The sequence below is a fragment of the Microcaecilia unicolor genome, chromosome 8 (assembly GCF_901765095.1).
Source record: "Microcaecilia unicolor chromosome 8, aMicUni1.1, whole genome shotgun sequence".
NCBI lineage: Eukaryota > Metazoa > Chordata > Amphibia > Gymnophiona > Siphonopidae > Microcaecilia > Microcaecilia unicolor.
The window spans coordinates 95,519,385-95,534,810 of NC_044038.1; the positions used below are offsets into that span (position 1 = coordinate 95,519,385).

Sequence of the window (15,426 nt, forward strand, 5' to 3'; positions counted from 1 at the left end):
TACAGATAGTTACCCGATTAGTGGACTGAAAACCACTGCTAATTGGGTAACTCTCTGCTCTGCTCAGGCTTCACCCCTGGACCACTCTGGCACTACTCAGATCATATTGCGGTGGTCTACCCAAGTATTCAGTGGTTTTCATACTTAGTTACTACTACTACTACTATTTAGCATTTCTATAGTGTTACAAAGCGTACGCAGCACTGCACAAACATAGAAGAAAGACAGTCCCTGCTCAAAGAGCTTACAATCTAGTAGACAAAAAATAAAGTAAACAAATCAATTAATGTGTAGAGGAAAGAGGAGAGGAGGGTAGGTGGAGGCGAGTGGATACAAGTGGTTACGAGTCAAAAGCAATGTTAAAGAGGTGGGCTTTCAATCTAGATTTAAAGATGGTCAAGGATGGGGCAAGACGTAGGGGCTCAGGAAGTCTATTCCAGGCATAGGGCGCAGCAAGACAGAAGGAGCGAAGTCTGGAGTTGGCAGTAGCGGAGAAGGGAACAGATAAGAAGGATTTATCCAGGGAATGGAGTGCACGGGAAGGACGAGTGTGGAGAGATACTGGGGAGCAGCAGAGTGAGTACATTTATAGGTTAGTTGAAGAAGTTTGAACAGGATGCGAAAACGGATAGGGAGCCAGTGAAGCGACTTGAGGAGAGGGGTAGTATGAGTAAAGCCACCCTGGCGGAAGACGAGACAGGCAGCAGAGTTTTGAACCGAGGGGAGAGGTGACTAAGTGGGAGGCCAGCAAGAAGCAGATTGCAGTAGTCCAATCGAGAGGTGACAAGGGTGTGGATAAGGGTTTTGGTAGAGTGCTCAGAAAGAAAGGGGCGGATTTTACGGATGTTGTAAAGAAAGAAACGACAGGTCTTGGCGATCTGCTGGATATGAGCAGAGAAGGAGAGAGAAGAGTCAAAGATAACCCCAAGGTTTCGAGCTGAGGAGACAGGGAGAATGAGAGAGCCATCAACAGAAATAGAAAATGGGGGGAGCGGGGAGGTGGGTTTGGGGGGGAAAATGAGAAGCTCGGTTTTGGTCATATTTAATTTCAGGTGGCGTTGAGACATCCAGACAGCAATGTCAGACAAGCACGCTGAAACTTTGGTTTGGATGCAAGGTGAGATATCAGGGGTAGAAAGGTAGATTTGGGAGTCATCAGCATAGAGATGGTAGGAAAAGCCATGGGATGAGATTAATGAACCAAGGAAAGAAGTGTAGATAGAAAAGAGGAGGGGACCAAGAACAGAACCCTGAGGTACGCCGACAGGTGGAGAGATAGAAGTAGAAGAGGATCCACCAGAGTGAACACTAAAGGTGCGGAGGGAGAGGTAGGAAGAGAACCAGGAAAGGACAGAGCCCTGGAATCCAAGTGAGGACAGGGTATTGAGAAGTATGCTGTGATCGACAGTGTCAAAAGCAGCGGAAAGATCAAGAAGAATGAGGATGGAATATTGACCTTTGGATTTAGCCACACTCGTCCTTCCCTACACCCCTTCCCGTGCACTCCGCTCCATGGATAAATCCTTCTTATCTGTTCCCTTCTCCACTACTGCCAACTCCAGACTTCGCGCCTTCTGTCTCGCTGCACCCTACGCCTGGAATAAACTTCCTGAGCCCCTACGTCTTGCCCCATCCTTGGCCATCTTTAAATCTAGACTGAAAGCCCACCTCTTTAACATTGCTTTTGACTCGTAACCACTTGTAACCACTCGCCTCCACCTACCCTCCTCTCTTCCTTCCCGTTCACATTAATTGATTTGATTTGCTTACTTTATTTATTTTTTGTCTATTAGATTGTAAGCTCTTTGAGCAGGGACTGTCTTTCTTCTATGTTTGTGCAGCGCTGCGTATGCCTTGTAGCGCTATAGAAATGCTAAATAGTAGTAGTAGTAGTACTTTAGTAAGCGCAGTTTCGGTTGAGTGGAGAGGGCGAAAACCATATTGTAGTGGATCAAGAACAGCATGTGAGGAGAGAAAATCAAGGCAGCGGCGGTGAACAGCATGCTCAAGTAATTTGGAGAGAAAGGGAAGGAGGGAGATGGGTCGGTAATTAGAGGGACAAGTAGGGTCGAGTGAAGGCTTCTTAAGGAGAGGTGTGACCACAGCATGTTTAAAGGCAGCAGGGACAGTCGCAGTGGAAAGTGAGAGGTTGAGAATGTGACATAAAAGGAATAAGAGCAGGAGCGATGGCATTAAGAAGGTGGGTGGGAATGGGATCAGAGGAACAGGTGGTACATTTTGAGGAAGAAAGGAGAAGTGTAGTTTCTTCAATAGTAACTTCAGGAAAGGAGGAAAGGGAATGAGGGGAAGGAGAGAGAGGGGAACAGACTAGTGGAGGGAGAGGTGGCGAGGTAGAGAATGCAAGGTTTATCTTTTGAACTTTATCGTGAAAGAATTCAGCAAGGGTCCGAGGAGATAATGAAGGGGGAGTTGGGGGAGGGGGCGCCTTGAGGAGAGCGTTCAATGTGGTGAAGAGAAGTCGAGGGTTAGAGCCAAGAGAGTTAGTCAGTTGGATATAATAATCCTGTTTGGCGCGTAAAAGAGCAGATTGGAAGGAGGTCAGCATGAACTTAAAGTGTAAGAAATCAGCAAGGGCCCAAGATTTCCACCAGAGGCGTTCGGCGGAGCGGGTACAGGAACGTAGGTAGCAGATATTAGAAGTCAGCCTTATAGGGCGGGTCATCAAAGGTGCAAGAGTATCTAAGGCAGATGATAGAATATTGTTGTAAGAAGAAACAGCCTAGTTGACAGACGTGGATGATGCCACAGTCGAGAAGAGGTTTGAAACATGGGAGGATAGAGATGAAGGGTCAATACCATGTAGATTCCTAGATAAATTAGATAAGATAGGACGGGACTGGGAGGGAGGAGATTTAAGTGTGAAAGTTATAAGATAGTGATCAGAGAGGGGAAGATCAGAGGCAAGGGAACTAGAGGGTGAACAGTTGGAGGAGAAGATAAGATCAAGACAGTGACCATTTTGATGAGTGGGGGAGGTGGAGCATAGTTGGAGATTAAAGGAGGATGTTAAAGCGAGTAACTTGGAAATATAAGAGTTAGAAGGATCATTAGCAGGAATATTAAAGTCACCAAGGATGAGAGAGGGAGAGGAAGGATCATGGAAGAATGCAAGCCAGGCATCAAAGTCACTGAGAAAGGATGAAAGGGACTTATCAGGGGGACGATAAATGACCGCTATTCGAAGAGGCAGAGGAGAGAAAAGGCGGATAGAGTGGACTTCAAAGGAGGAAAAACAGTGAGATTGAGGTGGAAGAAGGGGAGGGAGAGAGAAGTAATCCAACACTGCCCCTTCGGCCAGCAGGGCGAGGAGTATGTGGAAAAAGATAACCGCCATGGCAGAGGGCTGCGACTGAAGCAGAGTCATCAGGGCAGAGCCAGGTTTCTGTTATGGCGAGCAGATGGAGGTGACGTGAGATAAAGAGGTCATGAACATATGGGAGTTTGTTGCAGATAGAGCGGGCATTCCAAAGGGCGTAAGAGAAGGGCAGAGAAGAGGAGGGGAGTAGATGAATAGTGATGAGGTTAGAGAGGTCACGGTGAGATCTGTAGAGTTGGGATAATAGTTGGTGAGGAGGGCCAGGATTGGGATTGATGTCACCAGCTGAGAGTAAGAGAAGGAGTAAAAGAGAGCGGAGGAGAGTAGGAGGCCATGAAGGTGTCGAAGGTGAGAGGTATTTAGGTGGAATGGGGAAGGCAAAATGGAAGGAAGAAAGAGATGAAGATTAAAAGCTAAGAGGGAGGAAGAGGGTAGGAGAGAAGGTGAGGTGATGAAGTCGATGGATGGGCAGTGAGTTCCTGTAGTGGAGAGAAGTAGGGGCAGTGGCGTAGCCAGACTGCCAATTTTGGGTGGGCCTGAACCCAAAGTGGGTGGGCACAAAATTTTCTCTCTACCCCCCCCCCCCCCCCCCCAGCAAAATTTAGTAACACTCAGATGCATTTGTCACACAGGGTAAAGTGCTGTGTTTCAGTGCATCCGATTTCAGACAATTTATTTAATAGCCTAATCCTTTTCAGTGAGCTTTCAGAGGCCAAAACCTCCTGCCTCAGGTCAGTATAATGCTGTTACGGTATCCTCTCCTGACCTAAGGAAGGAAGTATTGGTCTCTGAAACTTTATTAACACCATATTACTTTATCCTAAATTAAAAATAAAATTATTTTCTTTACCTTTGTTGTATGGCCATTTACTTTTTCTCATTGTGTTGCTCCCAGTCTGTAGATTCTGCTTTCCTTCGTTTTCGCTTAACTCTTCTGCCAGGGTTTCCTGACCATTTGTCATTTTTCTCTCCTTTTTCTTTGCTTTCTTCAATATTTTTCTGCCTCTCTCTCTGTCCAGATTTAATTCATTCTTACTATCCATTCTTTAATTTCCTTCATCTACTTATGGCTTTTCATCTTTTTCTCACCTTTGTTCTCCCCATGCCCCTTCCTCTTATTCTCCAATCTTTCACTACTCCCCTTTTCCATGCAGCAGCTCTCCTCTTTCTCTCCCCATCCTTCCAGCGTCTCCCCTCTCTCTCCCCATCCTTCCAATAGTCTCCCCTCTTTCTTTCTGCATCCTTCCATCCAGTGTCACCTCTTTCTCCCTACCTTTCCATCCAGCGTCTTCCCTCTTTCTCTCCCCATCCTTCCACCCATCTACCCTCTCTCCTGATCCTTCCATCTAATGTCTCTCTCCCTCCTAACCAGTGTCTATCTCTCTACCCTTTTCTGTTCAGTGTCCCTTCTCTCTCCACATCCTTCCAGTCTCTCCCCTTTCTCTCTGCATCCTTTCATCCATCTCCCCTCTTTCTCTCCCCATCCTTCCATCCAGTGTCTCTTTCCCCATCCTTCCGTCTGTTTTCCCTCTTTCTCTCCCCATCCTTCCGTCTGTTTTCCCTCTTTCTCTGCCATCCTTCCATCTTTTTTCCCTCTTTCTCTGCCATCCTTCCATCTGTTTTCCCTCTTTCTCTCCCCATCCTTCCATCTGTTTTCCCTCTTTCTCTCCCCATCCTTCCGTCTGTTTTCCCTCTTTCTCTGCCATCCTTCCGTCTGTTTTCCCTCTTTCTCTCCCCATCCTTCCGTTTTCCCTCTTTCTCCCCATCCTGCCATCCGTTTTCCCTCTTCCAATTCAGGCCTGCCAGCCCCAGCTCCCATTGCCGGCCACTGCTGCTTTTCCTGTTGAGCAGCAGGGCCAGCGCTACAAAAAGAAGAAGCGCTCAGCTGACTGAGCTGAGCGCCAACGCTAACCACGAGAAAAAATGTAAAAAAAAAAGCGTGGCACTGCAGGCAGCCTCGAAGCATTGGCTGCTGGCTCTGCAGGCTCCTCCCGTCTCTTATGTCACTGCCCCTGGAGCGAAACAGGGGCAGTGACGTAAGAGACGGGAGGAGCCTGCAGAGCCAGCAGCCAATGCTTCGAGGCTGCCTGCGGTGCCGCGCTTTTTAAAAAACATTTTTCTCGTCGTTAGCGTTTCTTTTTGTAGCGCTGGCCCTGCTGCTCAACAGAAAAAGCAGCAGTGGCTGGCAATGGGAGCTGGGGCTGGCGCGGGCCTGGAGGAAAAGTGGGTGGGTGGGCCTGGGCCCACCCAGGCCCACCCGTAGGTACGCCCCTGAGTAGGGCGTGAGGGAAAAGATTAGGAAGGGACAGGGCAAGGAAGAGAATGTGTATAGGGGCCATAGCGTGATTCAGAATTAGGTATAATTGGGTGAGGTCAGTAGTGACTGGGAGAAAATAGATGTAAAGAGAAAAATGTCTGCGGCACCAAGAGCGGAGGCCCTGAGTGGATCGGAGTGGACCTGGGAGTCACCCTGGAGAAGGCTGTAAAGAATATGCAGATGAGCTGCAAGTCCTCCACAGCACCTGAAAGGCAGCCGGTAGTAGAGCTAGGCACCTCTCAGCTGAGGAAGGCTTACCAGGGGTTAGGCCAAAGCCAGCATTCCTCCCCCTGAGGGTCGCCTAGTTAAGTCTGTCTGAATATCAACCCTATATTACTAATTTGCCTGAAAGGAACATCAGCAAAGATCAAATCCCAAAACAACCTGCTTGTCAAGCTTACTAGATCAACACGTTTTACAAACATTTTGGACATCAACTCTCACTCTATTGAACTCAGCTGCAGAGTACTGTGTAACTGTCTGGCAAAAGCAAATGCATATATATTGTAACTGGAACCCTCCATGCAGCTCCCCTCCATGGGCTTCATGTCCTTGCAAATATCATCCATCAGCTGATGATGACCCATCAAGTAGTTGAAACTATTCATGCTGCACCTTCCCTATCACTCCAAAAAGACTACTTTAACCTACGCAGAGCCTGTCTTTCTTTACAGTATACCTTATAAAGCAACTTCCCTCATCAAGACTTATCTGAGCATACCACTTGGATCAAGAATTGGGAATTTCAATAAGCTGCAAAGTAGAGATGTGTGGTAGCCGTGTTAGTCCACTCTTAAAGGTTATCAATAGAAATCAAACAAAATAAAACATGGAAAAGAAAATAAGATGATACCTTTTTTATTGGACATAACTTAATACATTTCTTGATTTGCTTTCGAAGGTTGCCCTTCTTTGTCAGATCGGAAATAAGCAAATGTGTTAGTTGATAGTATATATAAGTGAAGCATCAAAGCATTTCAATGACAATCTAGCAAGGTGGGGGTGGGTAGGAGGTATGCATGTGTACATCAAAACATTTCATTTCCTTGATAGTCTAACAGGATGGGTGTGGATAGGTGAGAGGAGAGTGATAAATAGAGAAATACAACTTTATGGTTTATAATGGGCTAGAAAACCCAGAATCCTTCAGGATTCTTACTGTGAAATCACTGGTGCAGTGTCCTGGTCCTGTAAAGTGTTGGCCCCCAGGGGGCCAAAACATTTCACAGGACCCCACAGTCATTCACAAAGGAGAAACGTTCAACATAAAGGAATCTTTCACATGCTCATCTTCCAATGTGGTATATATCATTCAGTGTAAAAAAATGTAACGAAGGATGCTATATTGGAGAAACAGGCCAGATGCTTAAGACAAGATTCAATTTACATAGACACAACATGAAGAAAGCTGGTGCCAGTCAGATTCCCATCCCTGTGGGCTAACACTTTACAGGACCAGGACACTGCACCAGTGATTTCACAGTAAGAATCATGAAGGGTAACTTTAAAACAATACAGGAACGTAAGACCTTTGAAGTCAGAATGATTGAATATTTTGACACCCAACAGACAGGACTTAACAAGGATCTGGGTTTTCTAGCCCATTATAAACCATAAAGTTGTATTTCTCTGTTTATCACTCTCCTCTCACCTACCCACACCCATCCTGTTAGACTATCAATGAAATGAAATGCTTTGGTGTACCCATGCATACCTCCTACCCACCCCCACTTTGCTAGACTGTCATTGAAATGCTTTGATGCTTCACTTATATATACTATCAACTAACACATTGCTTATTTCCGATCTGATGAAGAAGGGCAACCTTCAAAAGCTAATCAAGAAATGTATTAAGTTATGTCCAATAAAAAAGGTATCATATTTTCTTTTCCATGTTTTATTTTGTTTGATTTCTATTGATAACCAATAAGCTGCAAAGAAATTCCTTCTACCCCCCCCCCCCCCTCCCATGAAATTCCTGGCTTTGAATTAACTAAACAAGAACTGTCCCTGCTAAACAGGCTCAGGATATGCAAAAGCCAAATGGTTGCCTATGTTCAGCCTCAGAACCACCCATGGTGGACAGTGGAGAGACACAAACTATGTCACACATTATAAAGGAATGTCCATTGCACAACTAAGAAGCCTATTTACCAAAATGTGTTAATGTGCATTGAGATTAATAACAATGTATGTTAACATGTCATATTAGAAGTGGATTAATAACTCTAGACTATTTTTCGGCTTCATGGATTTATATTCCTCAAGGGGTCAACTTTCAAAAAGTTGGTAAAAATAACCAGCTCATTTTAACTAGCTATTTTCCAGTCAAATCTAACTAGCTAGGTCACTAGTATTCACTCTCATCCTCTGAGCGCTGCCAATGGGTATATCAGTATATTCCAAATGAATTTGCATGTCTACTACATCCATTGTATGCAAATCTGACCCACCCATGCCTCTCCCACGACCATGCCCCCTTTTGAGCTGCGGACTATAAAATTTATGTTTGTATCTTTATAGAATAGCGCTCAGCAAGATGTGTGCGCAAATCCAAATGGTTGCCAATAAATGCCAATAACGATTGTTAGCCCCCAATGATTGACAATAATTGGCTCATTAGCCAAAATAGTTGTGTGCACATCTCAGTAAATTTGCATGCCATTTATAGAATCAGGCTATGAGTGCTGCATGTCCTATTTTATACCTTTTAATGCATAGTAAGCTTTAGTAAAAGGGTCCATAAATTAGCTGATTAATCCTTTAGGAAGCTGACTGTTCGATAAACTCCTATTGCTCTCCTCCAGTCAACCTTCTCATTCCTTTTGTATTTCCAGTTCTGCCTTCCTCCCTCATTTTTTTATTCTATTGTCTAACCTATCATTTCTTTCTTGAGCTATCTTTTCCTGATTCTGTCCCTGTCATCAGCATTTTTTCTATGATCTTTATGGCATTCTGACTTCTTCACCTCTGACTTCTTGATTGGCAGGGTGATGACGAAAGGGACCTGGGGTCATACGAGAAGGTGACACAGGATGAAATTGGGAAGCTGATCATCAGAGATGCCAAGAGAAGTGACGCAGGGAGATATGAATGTGCCGTGGACAATGGCATTGCACCATCTGTCAAGGCAGATGCCAAGCTCATTGTGCGCTGTGTGTAATTTAATTTAATATGAGCATTATATTCTGCTTTACTTTCCAACTCAAGGCAGATTACAAAAGCCTATGATTTGAAGTCTTTCCCGAAAAGAGAGAGCAGATATTAAAATTATTTCCCTTTCTGTTTCCAGTTAAGCCAGAGATTCAGAAAGGAGTCCACTTGAGTAAGGTTGCTGCATCTGGAGATGGGACTAGTGCTGCAGTTCTTGTGTGCAAAGCAGAGGGGATCCCCAACGTTCAGTTCAGTTGGGCTAAGAAAGGGGTAGCCCTGGACTCCCAAAGTCACAGGTGATCACATATCTCTGTGGAAGAATTTTAGCATGTTCATGACTCTCTAAAAAGTGGAAATAACATTGCTGCGGATCTATCTTCAGATTACCATGTAATTACCAGAGAAACTAGTGGGAAACAGCAAGCTAAAAGGTGGGGGGTGGAGAAGAGAAGAAAGGAAAAAAAGAAAGTAAAGGGTCAAAAGATGGAAAAATTAAAAGCAAAATACACAACAAATGGAGCAAAAATAAGTAGGAAAATTGAACAAACAAACAAACAAAATCTCCCTGGTGCCCAAAGTTCATGACTGACACCCCAAATTTCAAAACAAATTTCCCATATCCCCTGGTTTTAAATATACTGTAAATGAAAGATTGCCACTTCCACTTTCATCATCCATCCTAAAGTGATTTGGTCCCCAAGTGTCAGGATGATCAGAGAGAGGATGAGACCAGCCTCCTTTAACACCAATCTACTAATTTCTTTGAAGGGGTGAACAAATGTGGATAAAGGTGAGCCAGTTGATATTGTGTATCTGGATTTTCAAAAGGCATTTGCCAAAGGAAATTGAAGAGTCGTGAGATAGGAGGTAGTGTTCTATTGTGGATTAAAAACTAGTTAAAAGAGAGAAAACAGAGAGTACGGTTAAATGGTGTTACACTCCTACCTTGCTGCTCCTGGTGGCGGCCATATTGAGAGGTTCATCTGAGGGGCGGCCATCTTGAGAGGCTCGATATCAGTTCCTGAAGGTCAGCCATCTTGAGAAGAGCATCTGCATCAGTTCCTGAGGGGCAGCCATCTTGAGAGGCTTATTCCTATGGGTGTGCCCAATGAGGTTCCTCGCCTGTCAGCTGTGGCAGGGATCTCCTGATGAGAGGCCTATTTAAGAACAGAACACTGTCATTAGTTTGCTTCGGCTTCTATCTTGTTAGAGGTCTGGTACTCTGGATTGTGCTTTACTCCGTCTGCTTCTTCACTTGCCTTGACCGTGGATTGTACCTGACTCTTCTTTGCTTTGCTGCCTGCCTTGACCGTGGATTGTACCTGACTCTTCTTTGCTTTGCTGCCTGCCTTGACCGTGGATTGGATCTGACTCTTCTTTGCTTTGCTGCCTGCCTTGACTGTGGATTGGACCTGAATCCTCTTTGCTTTGCTGCCTGCCCTGACTGTGGATTGGATCTGACTCTTCTCTGCTTTGCTGCCTGCCATGGCCGGCGGCCGTTTGACCCCATTTGTGACCGGAAGTCCTGGTGGCCACCTGCACCTGGGGGCTCAACTCCTGGGGAACGGTGGTCGCTCCCAGGTGAAGCTGGGGTTGTTCAGCTGCCCGACCAAGTGCGGCGACACCTTTCTGTCCACCGTGCTCTGTCGGGGCACAAGGGCTCACAATTGCAGTTATAACAAATGGTCAGTATTCTCAATGGAGAAGGGTAGATAGTGGGGTTCCCCAGGGGTCTGTGCTGGGACTGCTGCTTTTTAACATATTTATAAATGATCTAGAGATGGGAATAACTAGTGAGGTAAATTTCCTGACTACACAAAGTTATTCAAAGTTGTTAAATCGCAGGAGGACTGTGAAAAATTACAAGAGGACCTTACGAGACTGGGCATCCAAACGGCAGATGACGTTTAATGTGAGCAAGTGTAAAGTGATTCATGTGGGAACGAGGAACCTAAACTATAGTTATGTGATGCAATGTTCCACATTAGCAGTCACTGACAAGGAAAGGGATCTAGGTGTCATGGTTGATAATAAGTTGAAACCCTCTTCTCAGTGTGCGGCGGTGGCGGCTAAATGTCGTGTTCGTGAGTCCTTGTGCCGGGTGGAGCACAGAGATGAGGACTCGCACCTGCGCTCTGCTGGGCAGCCGAGCAACCCCGAGGCTTCACTTTGGTGACCACCATTCCCCGAGGGTTGAGCCCCCAGGTGTGGGCGGCCAACAGGACTTCCAGATGCAAGCAGGGGTCAGAGGTGGCAGCAGGCAGAGAGTATCCGAGTTCAGGCAGTAGTCAGTGACAGGCAGCAGGCAGAGAGTAATCCGGGTTCAGGCAGTAGTCAGACACAGGCAGCGGGCAGAGAGTAATCCAGGTTCAGGCAGTAGTCAGAGACAGGCAGCGGGCAGAGAGTAATCCGGGTTCAGGCAGTAGTCAGAGACAGGCAGCGGGCAGAGAGTAATCCGGGTTCAGGCAGTAGTCAGAGGCAGGCAGCGGGCAGAGAGTAATCCGGGTTCAGGCAGTAGTCAGAGGCAGGCAGCAGGCAGAGAGTAATCCGGGTTCAGGCAGTAGTCAGAGGCAGGCAGCGGGCAGAGAGTAATCCGGGTTCAGGCAGCGGGCAGAGAGTAATCCGGGTTCAGGCAGTAGTCAGAGGCAGGCAGCGGGCAGAGAGTAATCTGGGTTTAGGCAGTAGTCAGAGGCAGGCAGCATGCAGAGAGTAATCCGGGCTCAGGCAGTAGGTAGAGACAGGCAGCGGGCAGAGAGTAATCCGGGTTCAGGCAGTAGTCAAAGGCAGGCAGCAGGTAGAGAGTAATCCAAGTTCAGGCAGTAGTCAGTGACAGGCAGTAGGCAGAGAGTAATCAGGATACACACAGGGTCAGTAATGAGGAGGCAACAAACAGAAAATAGATACAGCGCAAACAATCACCTACCGGAGTAGAAGCCGAAGCACAGAAGTGGAGAGAAGATGCTCCTAAAATAGCCCCCCCCCCCCCCCCCCCCCATCAGGAGCTACGGAAAGCTGGGAAGAAGAGCCTCCCACTGGCTGGTCCACTGAGGAGGAGGAGTCATCTCCCCTTACGTTCCTACCCAAAACCTCCACTCACAGGACAAATCCCTTCTCTTGGTACCCTTCTCCACCACCGCCAACTCCAGGCTCTGCCCTTTCTGCCTCACCTCTCCCTATGCTTGGAATAAACTCCCTGAGCCCATACGCCAAGCCCCCTCCCTACCCATCTTCAAATCCCTACTCAAAACCCACCTCTTCAATGTCGCATTCGGCACCTAACCATTATACCTCTATTCAAGAAATCTAGACTGCCCCAACTTGACATTTCGTCCTTTAGATTGTAAACTCCTTTGAGCAGGGACTATCCTTATTTGTAAAACTGTACAGCGCTGCGTAACCCTAGTAGCGCTTTAGAAATGTTAAGTAGTAGTAGTAGTAGTGATGAGCTCCAATCCTGCCGAGGCAGGAGGCGTGGTGAAGAAAACAGCCACGCTCCGGAGCCATGCAGGTCAAGACCGCAGGCAAGCAGCGCAAACCGACCCCGGAAGCAAACCCCGCGCCCGAAGACGAAAGCCAGAGCAACCCTCGGAGCGCTGGCCCCGCCAAGATGGCTGGCGCTCCACTCCCAAGAACCAGGACACGCTCGTGCGCCGAGCCCACCAGCAGGGGGTCAAGATGGCCTGTGCTCCCCGCCACGGGAGCCCCCTCAGCAAGGAGGTGAGAAGCGTGACAGTACTCTCCCCGGAAGACCCCCTCTCCGTCTCGGCCCGGGTTTAGAAGGATAACGGTTATGGAATTCTTGGACCAATTCTGGTGCATGGACATTATTAGCTGGTTCCCAGAAATTGTCCTCCGGACCAAAGTATTTCCATGAAATCAGATAAAAGAGTTGCCCCCTCTGACGTTTGGAGTCCAAAATTTCTTCCACTTCAAATTCAGGATCAGGTTTATGCCATTTAGATGCCACGAATGGTTTCAGTAAGGATACATGAAAGGCATTATGAATTTGGAGATTGCCAGGCAATTGGAGGTGATAGGTTACTGTCCCAATTCGAGACTGAATAGGAACGTGCCAATGAAGCGAGGAGCAAATTTAAGAAATGGCAAACGGAGCCTCAGGTACTTGGTACTGAGCCATACTCTCTGTCCTGGTTGAAAAATTGGAGCTGATCATCTTTTTTGGTCAGCAAAACGTTTATACTTCGCTGTAGCTTGCCGCAGATGCTGGTGGACCTTGCTCCAAGTTTCTCAGATATTCGTAAGGGTATGCTTGAGCTGCGGAGAGGCTTGATTCATCGGAATCGGAGGTGGTAGATGAGGGTGATGTCCATATATAGCAAAGAATGGTGATGTCTGGGAGGCTATTATTGTAGGTGAACTCTGGCCAGGGAAATAAAAGTGACCAGTCATCCTGGTGACTGTTAGTAAAGACCCGTAGAAATGTCTTGAGTGTTTGATTGGTCCTTTCCGCCATCCCGTTGGTTTGGGGATGGTAGGCCGAGGAGAAGTGTGTGGTAACGCCAAAAGCGGAGCATATGGCCCTCCAAAATTTAGATGTAAATTGAGACCCTCGGTCACTAATAATTCGCGGGATCCATCTGGAGCCCTTCAGAGGAGACAATATACCCCAGAAAGGGAATTACCTGCTGATGGAATGCACATTTCTCCAATTTAGCGAAAAGGCGATTGTCCCGAAGCCGTTGGAGAATGGTATGTACATGATGGGTATGGTCTCGAACAGAGGTAGAAAAAACCAAAATATCATCTAGGTAGACAATTACGGACGAGTACAGGAGATCCCGAAAGATAAAGTTAATGAAGTCTTGGAAGACAGCTGGGGCATTGCAGAGGCCAAAAGGCATCATCAGATACTCAATGTGGCCCTCATGGGTGTCCGCCATGTCGGGTTTGTCCGGCGAACTCATGGCTTCGGCTTACTGTCGCGTTCATGAGTCCTTGTGCCAGGTGGAGCACAGAGATGAGGACTCACACCTGCGCTCAGCTGGGCAGCCGAGCAACCCCATGGCTTCACCTGTGGTGACCGCCATTCCACAAGGGTTGAGTCCCCAGGTGCAGGCGGCTGACAGGACTTCCAGATGCAGGCAGGGGTCAGAGGTGGCCGCAGGCAGCGGGCAGAGAGTATCCGAGTTCAGGCAGTAGTCAGAGGGTAATCCGGGTTCAGGCAGAGAGTAATCCGGGTTCAGGCAGAGGCAGGCAGCAGGAAGAGTAATCCGAGTTCAGGCAGTAGTCAGTGACAGGCATCGGGCAGAGAGTAATCCGGGTTCAGGCAGTAGTCAGAGACAGGCAGCAGGCAGAGAGTAATCCGGGTTCAGGCAGAGGCAGGCAGCAGGTAAAGAGTAATCCAAGTTCAGGCAGTAGTCAGTGACAGGCAGCAGGCAGAGAGTAGTCAGGATACATACAGGGTCAGTAATGAGGAGGCAACAAACAGAAAATAGATACAGTGCAATCACCTACAGGAGTAGAAGCCGAAGCACAGAAGTGGAGAGAAGATGCTCCTAAAATAGCCCCCCCATCAGGAGCCACGGAATCAGCTGGGAAGGAGAGCCTCCCACTGGCTGGTCCGCCGAGGAGGAGGAGTCAGGCAGCGACGAGCTCCAATCCTGCTGAGGCAGGAGGTGGGGCGAAGAAAACAGCCACGCTCCAGGGCCACACAGGTCAACACCGCAGGCAAACAGCAGAAACCGACCCAGGAAGCAAACTCCGCGCCTGAAAGACGAGAGCCGGAGCAACCCTCGGAGCGCCAGCCCCACCAAAATGGCCGGCGCTCCACTCCCGAGAACTAGGACAAGCTCGGGCGCCAAGCCCACCAGTGGGGGTCAAGATGGCCAACGTTCCCCGCCGTGGGAGCGCCCTCAGTGAGGAGGTGAGGAGCGTGACACTAAGAAAGCAAATAGAATGTTAAGTATTATGAGGAAAGGAATATAAAACAAAAATGAGAACATTATAAAGTCTTTGTATCACTGCATGGTGCGACCGCACCTTAAATAATGTGTGCAATTCTGGTCACCGCATCTCAATAAAGATATAGTGGAATTAGAAAAGGTGCAGAGAAGGGCGATGAAAATGATAACGGGGATGGGATAAGTTCCCTATGAGGAAAGGCTAAAGCGACTGGGGCTCTTCAGCTTAGAGAAAAGACGGCTGAGGGAAGATATGATAGAGGTCTATAATATAATGAATGGAGTGGACTAAGTAGACATGAATCACTTGTTTACTCTTTCCAAAAAATACTAGGACTAGGGGACATGCAATGAAGCTACATAGTAAATTTAAAACAAATCAGAGAAAATATTTCTTCACTCAATGTGTAATCAAACTCTGGAATTCATTACCAGAGAAAGTGGTAAAAGCAGTAAGCTTAGCGGGGTTTAAAAAAGGTTTGGATAGTTTCCTAAAAGAAAAGTCCATAAGCCATTATTAAGATGGACTTGGGGAAAATCCACTGCTTATTTCTAGGATAAGCAGCATAAAATGTATTGTACTGTTTTGAGATCTTGCCAGGTACTTGTAACCTGGATTGGCCACTATTGGAAACAGGATGTTGGGCTTGATGGACTTTTGGTCTGTCCCAGTATGACAACACTTATGTATTTATGTA

The 15,426-nt window shown here is 47.1% G+C and overlaps 1 protein-coding gene across 2 annotated transcripts in view; it reads left to right on the plus strand.

The window, feature by feature from the left end:
• Nucleotides 1-15,426, plus strand: part of NPHS1 (NPHS1 adhesion molecule, nephrin) — a 387,780-nt gene that overhangs the window by 241,241 nt on the left and 131,113 nt on the right. For both annotated transcript variants that reach the window (XM_030213102.1, XM_030213103.1), the window contains 2 exons: nucleotides 8,644-8,809; nucleotides 8,947-9,103. In XM_030213102.1, coding sequence (XP_030068962.1) covers nucleotides 8,644-8,809; nucleotides 8,947-9,103 — 323 coding nt within the window. The remainder of the gene's footprint in view (nucleotides 1-8,643; nucleotides 8,810-8,946; nucleotides 9,104-15,426) is intronic.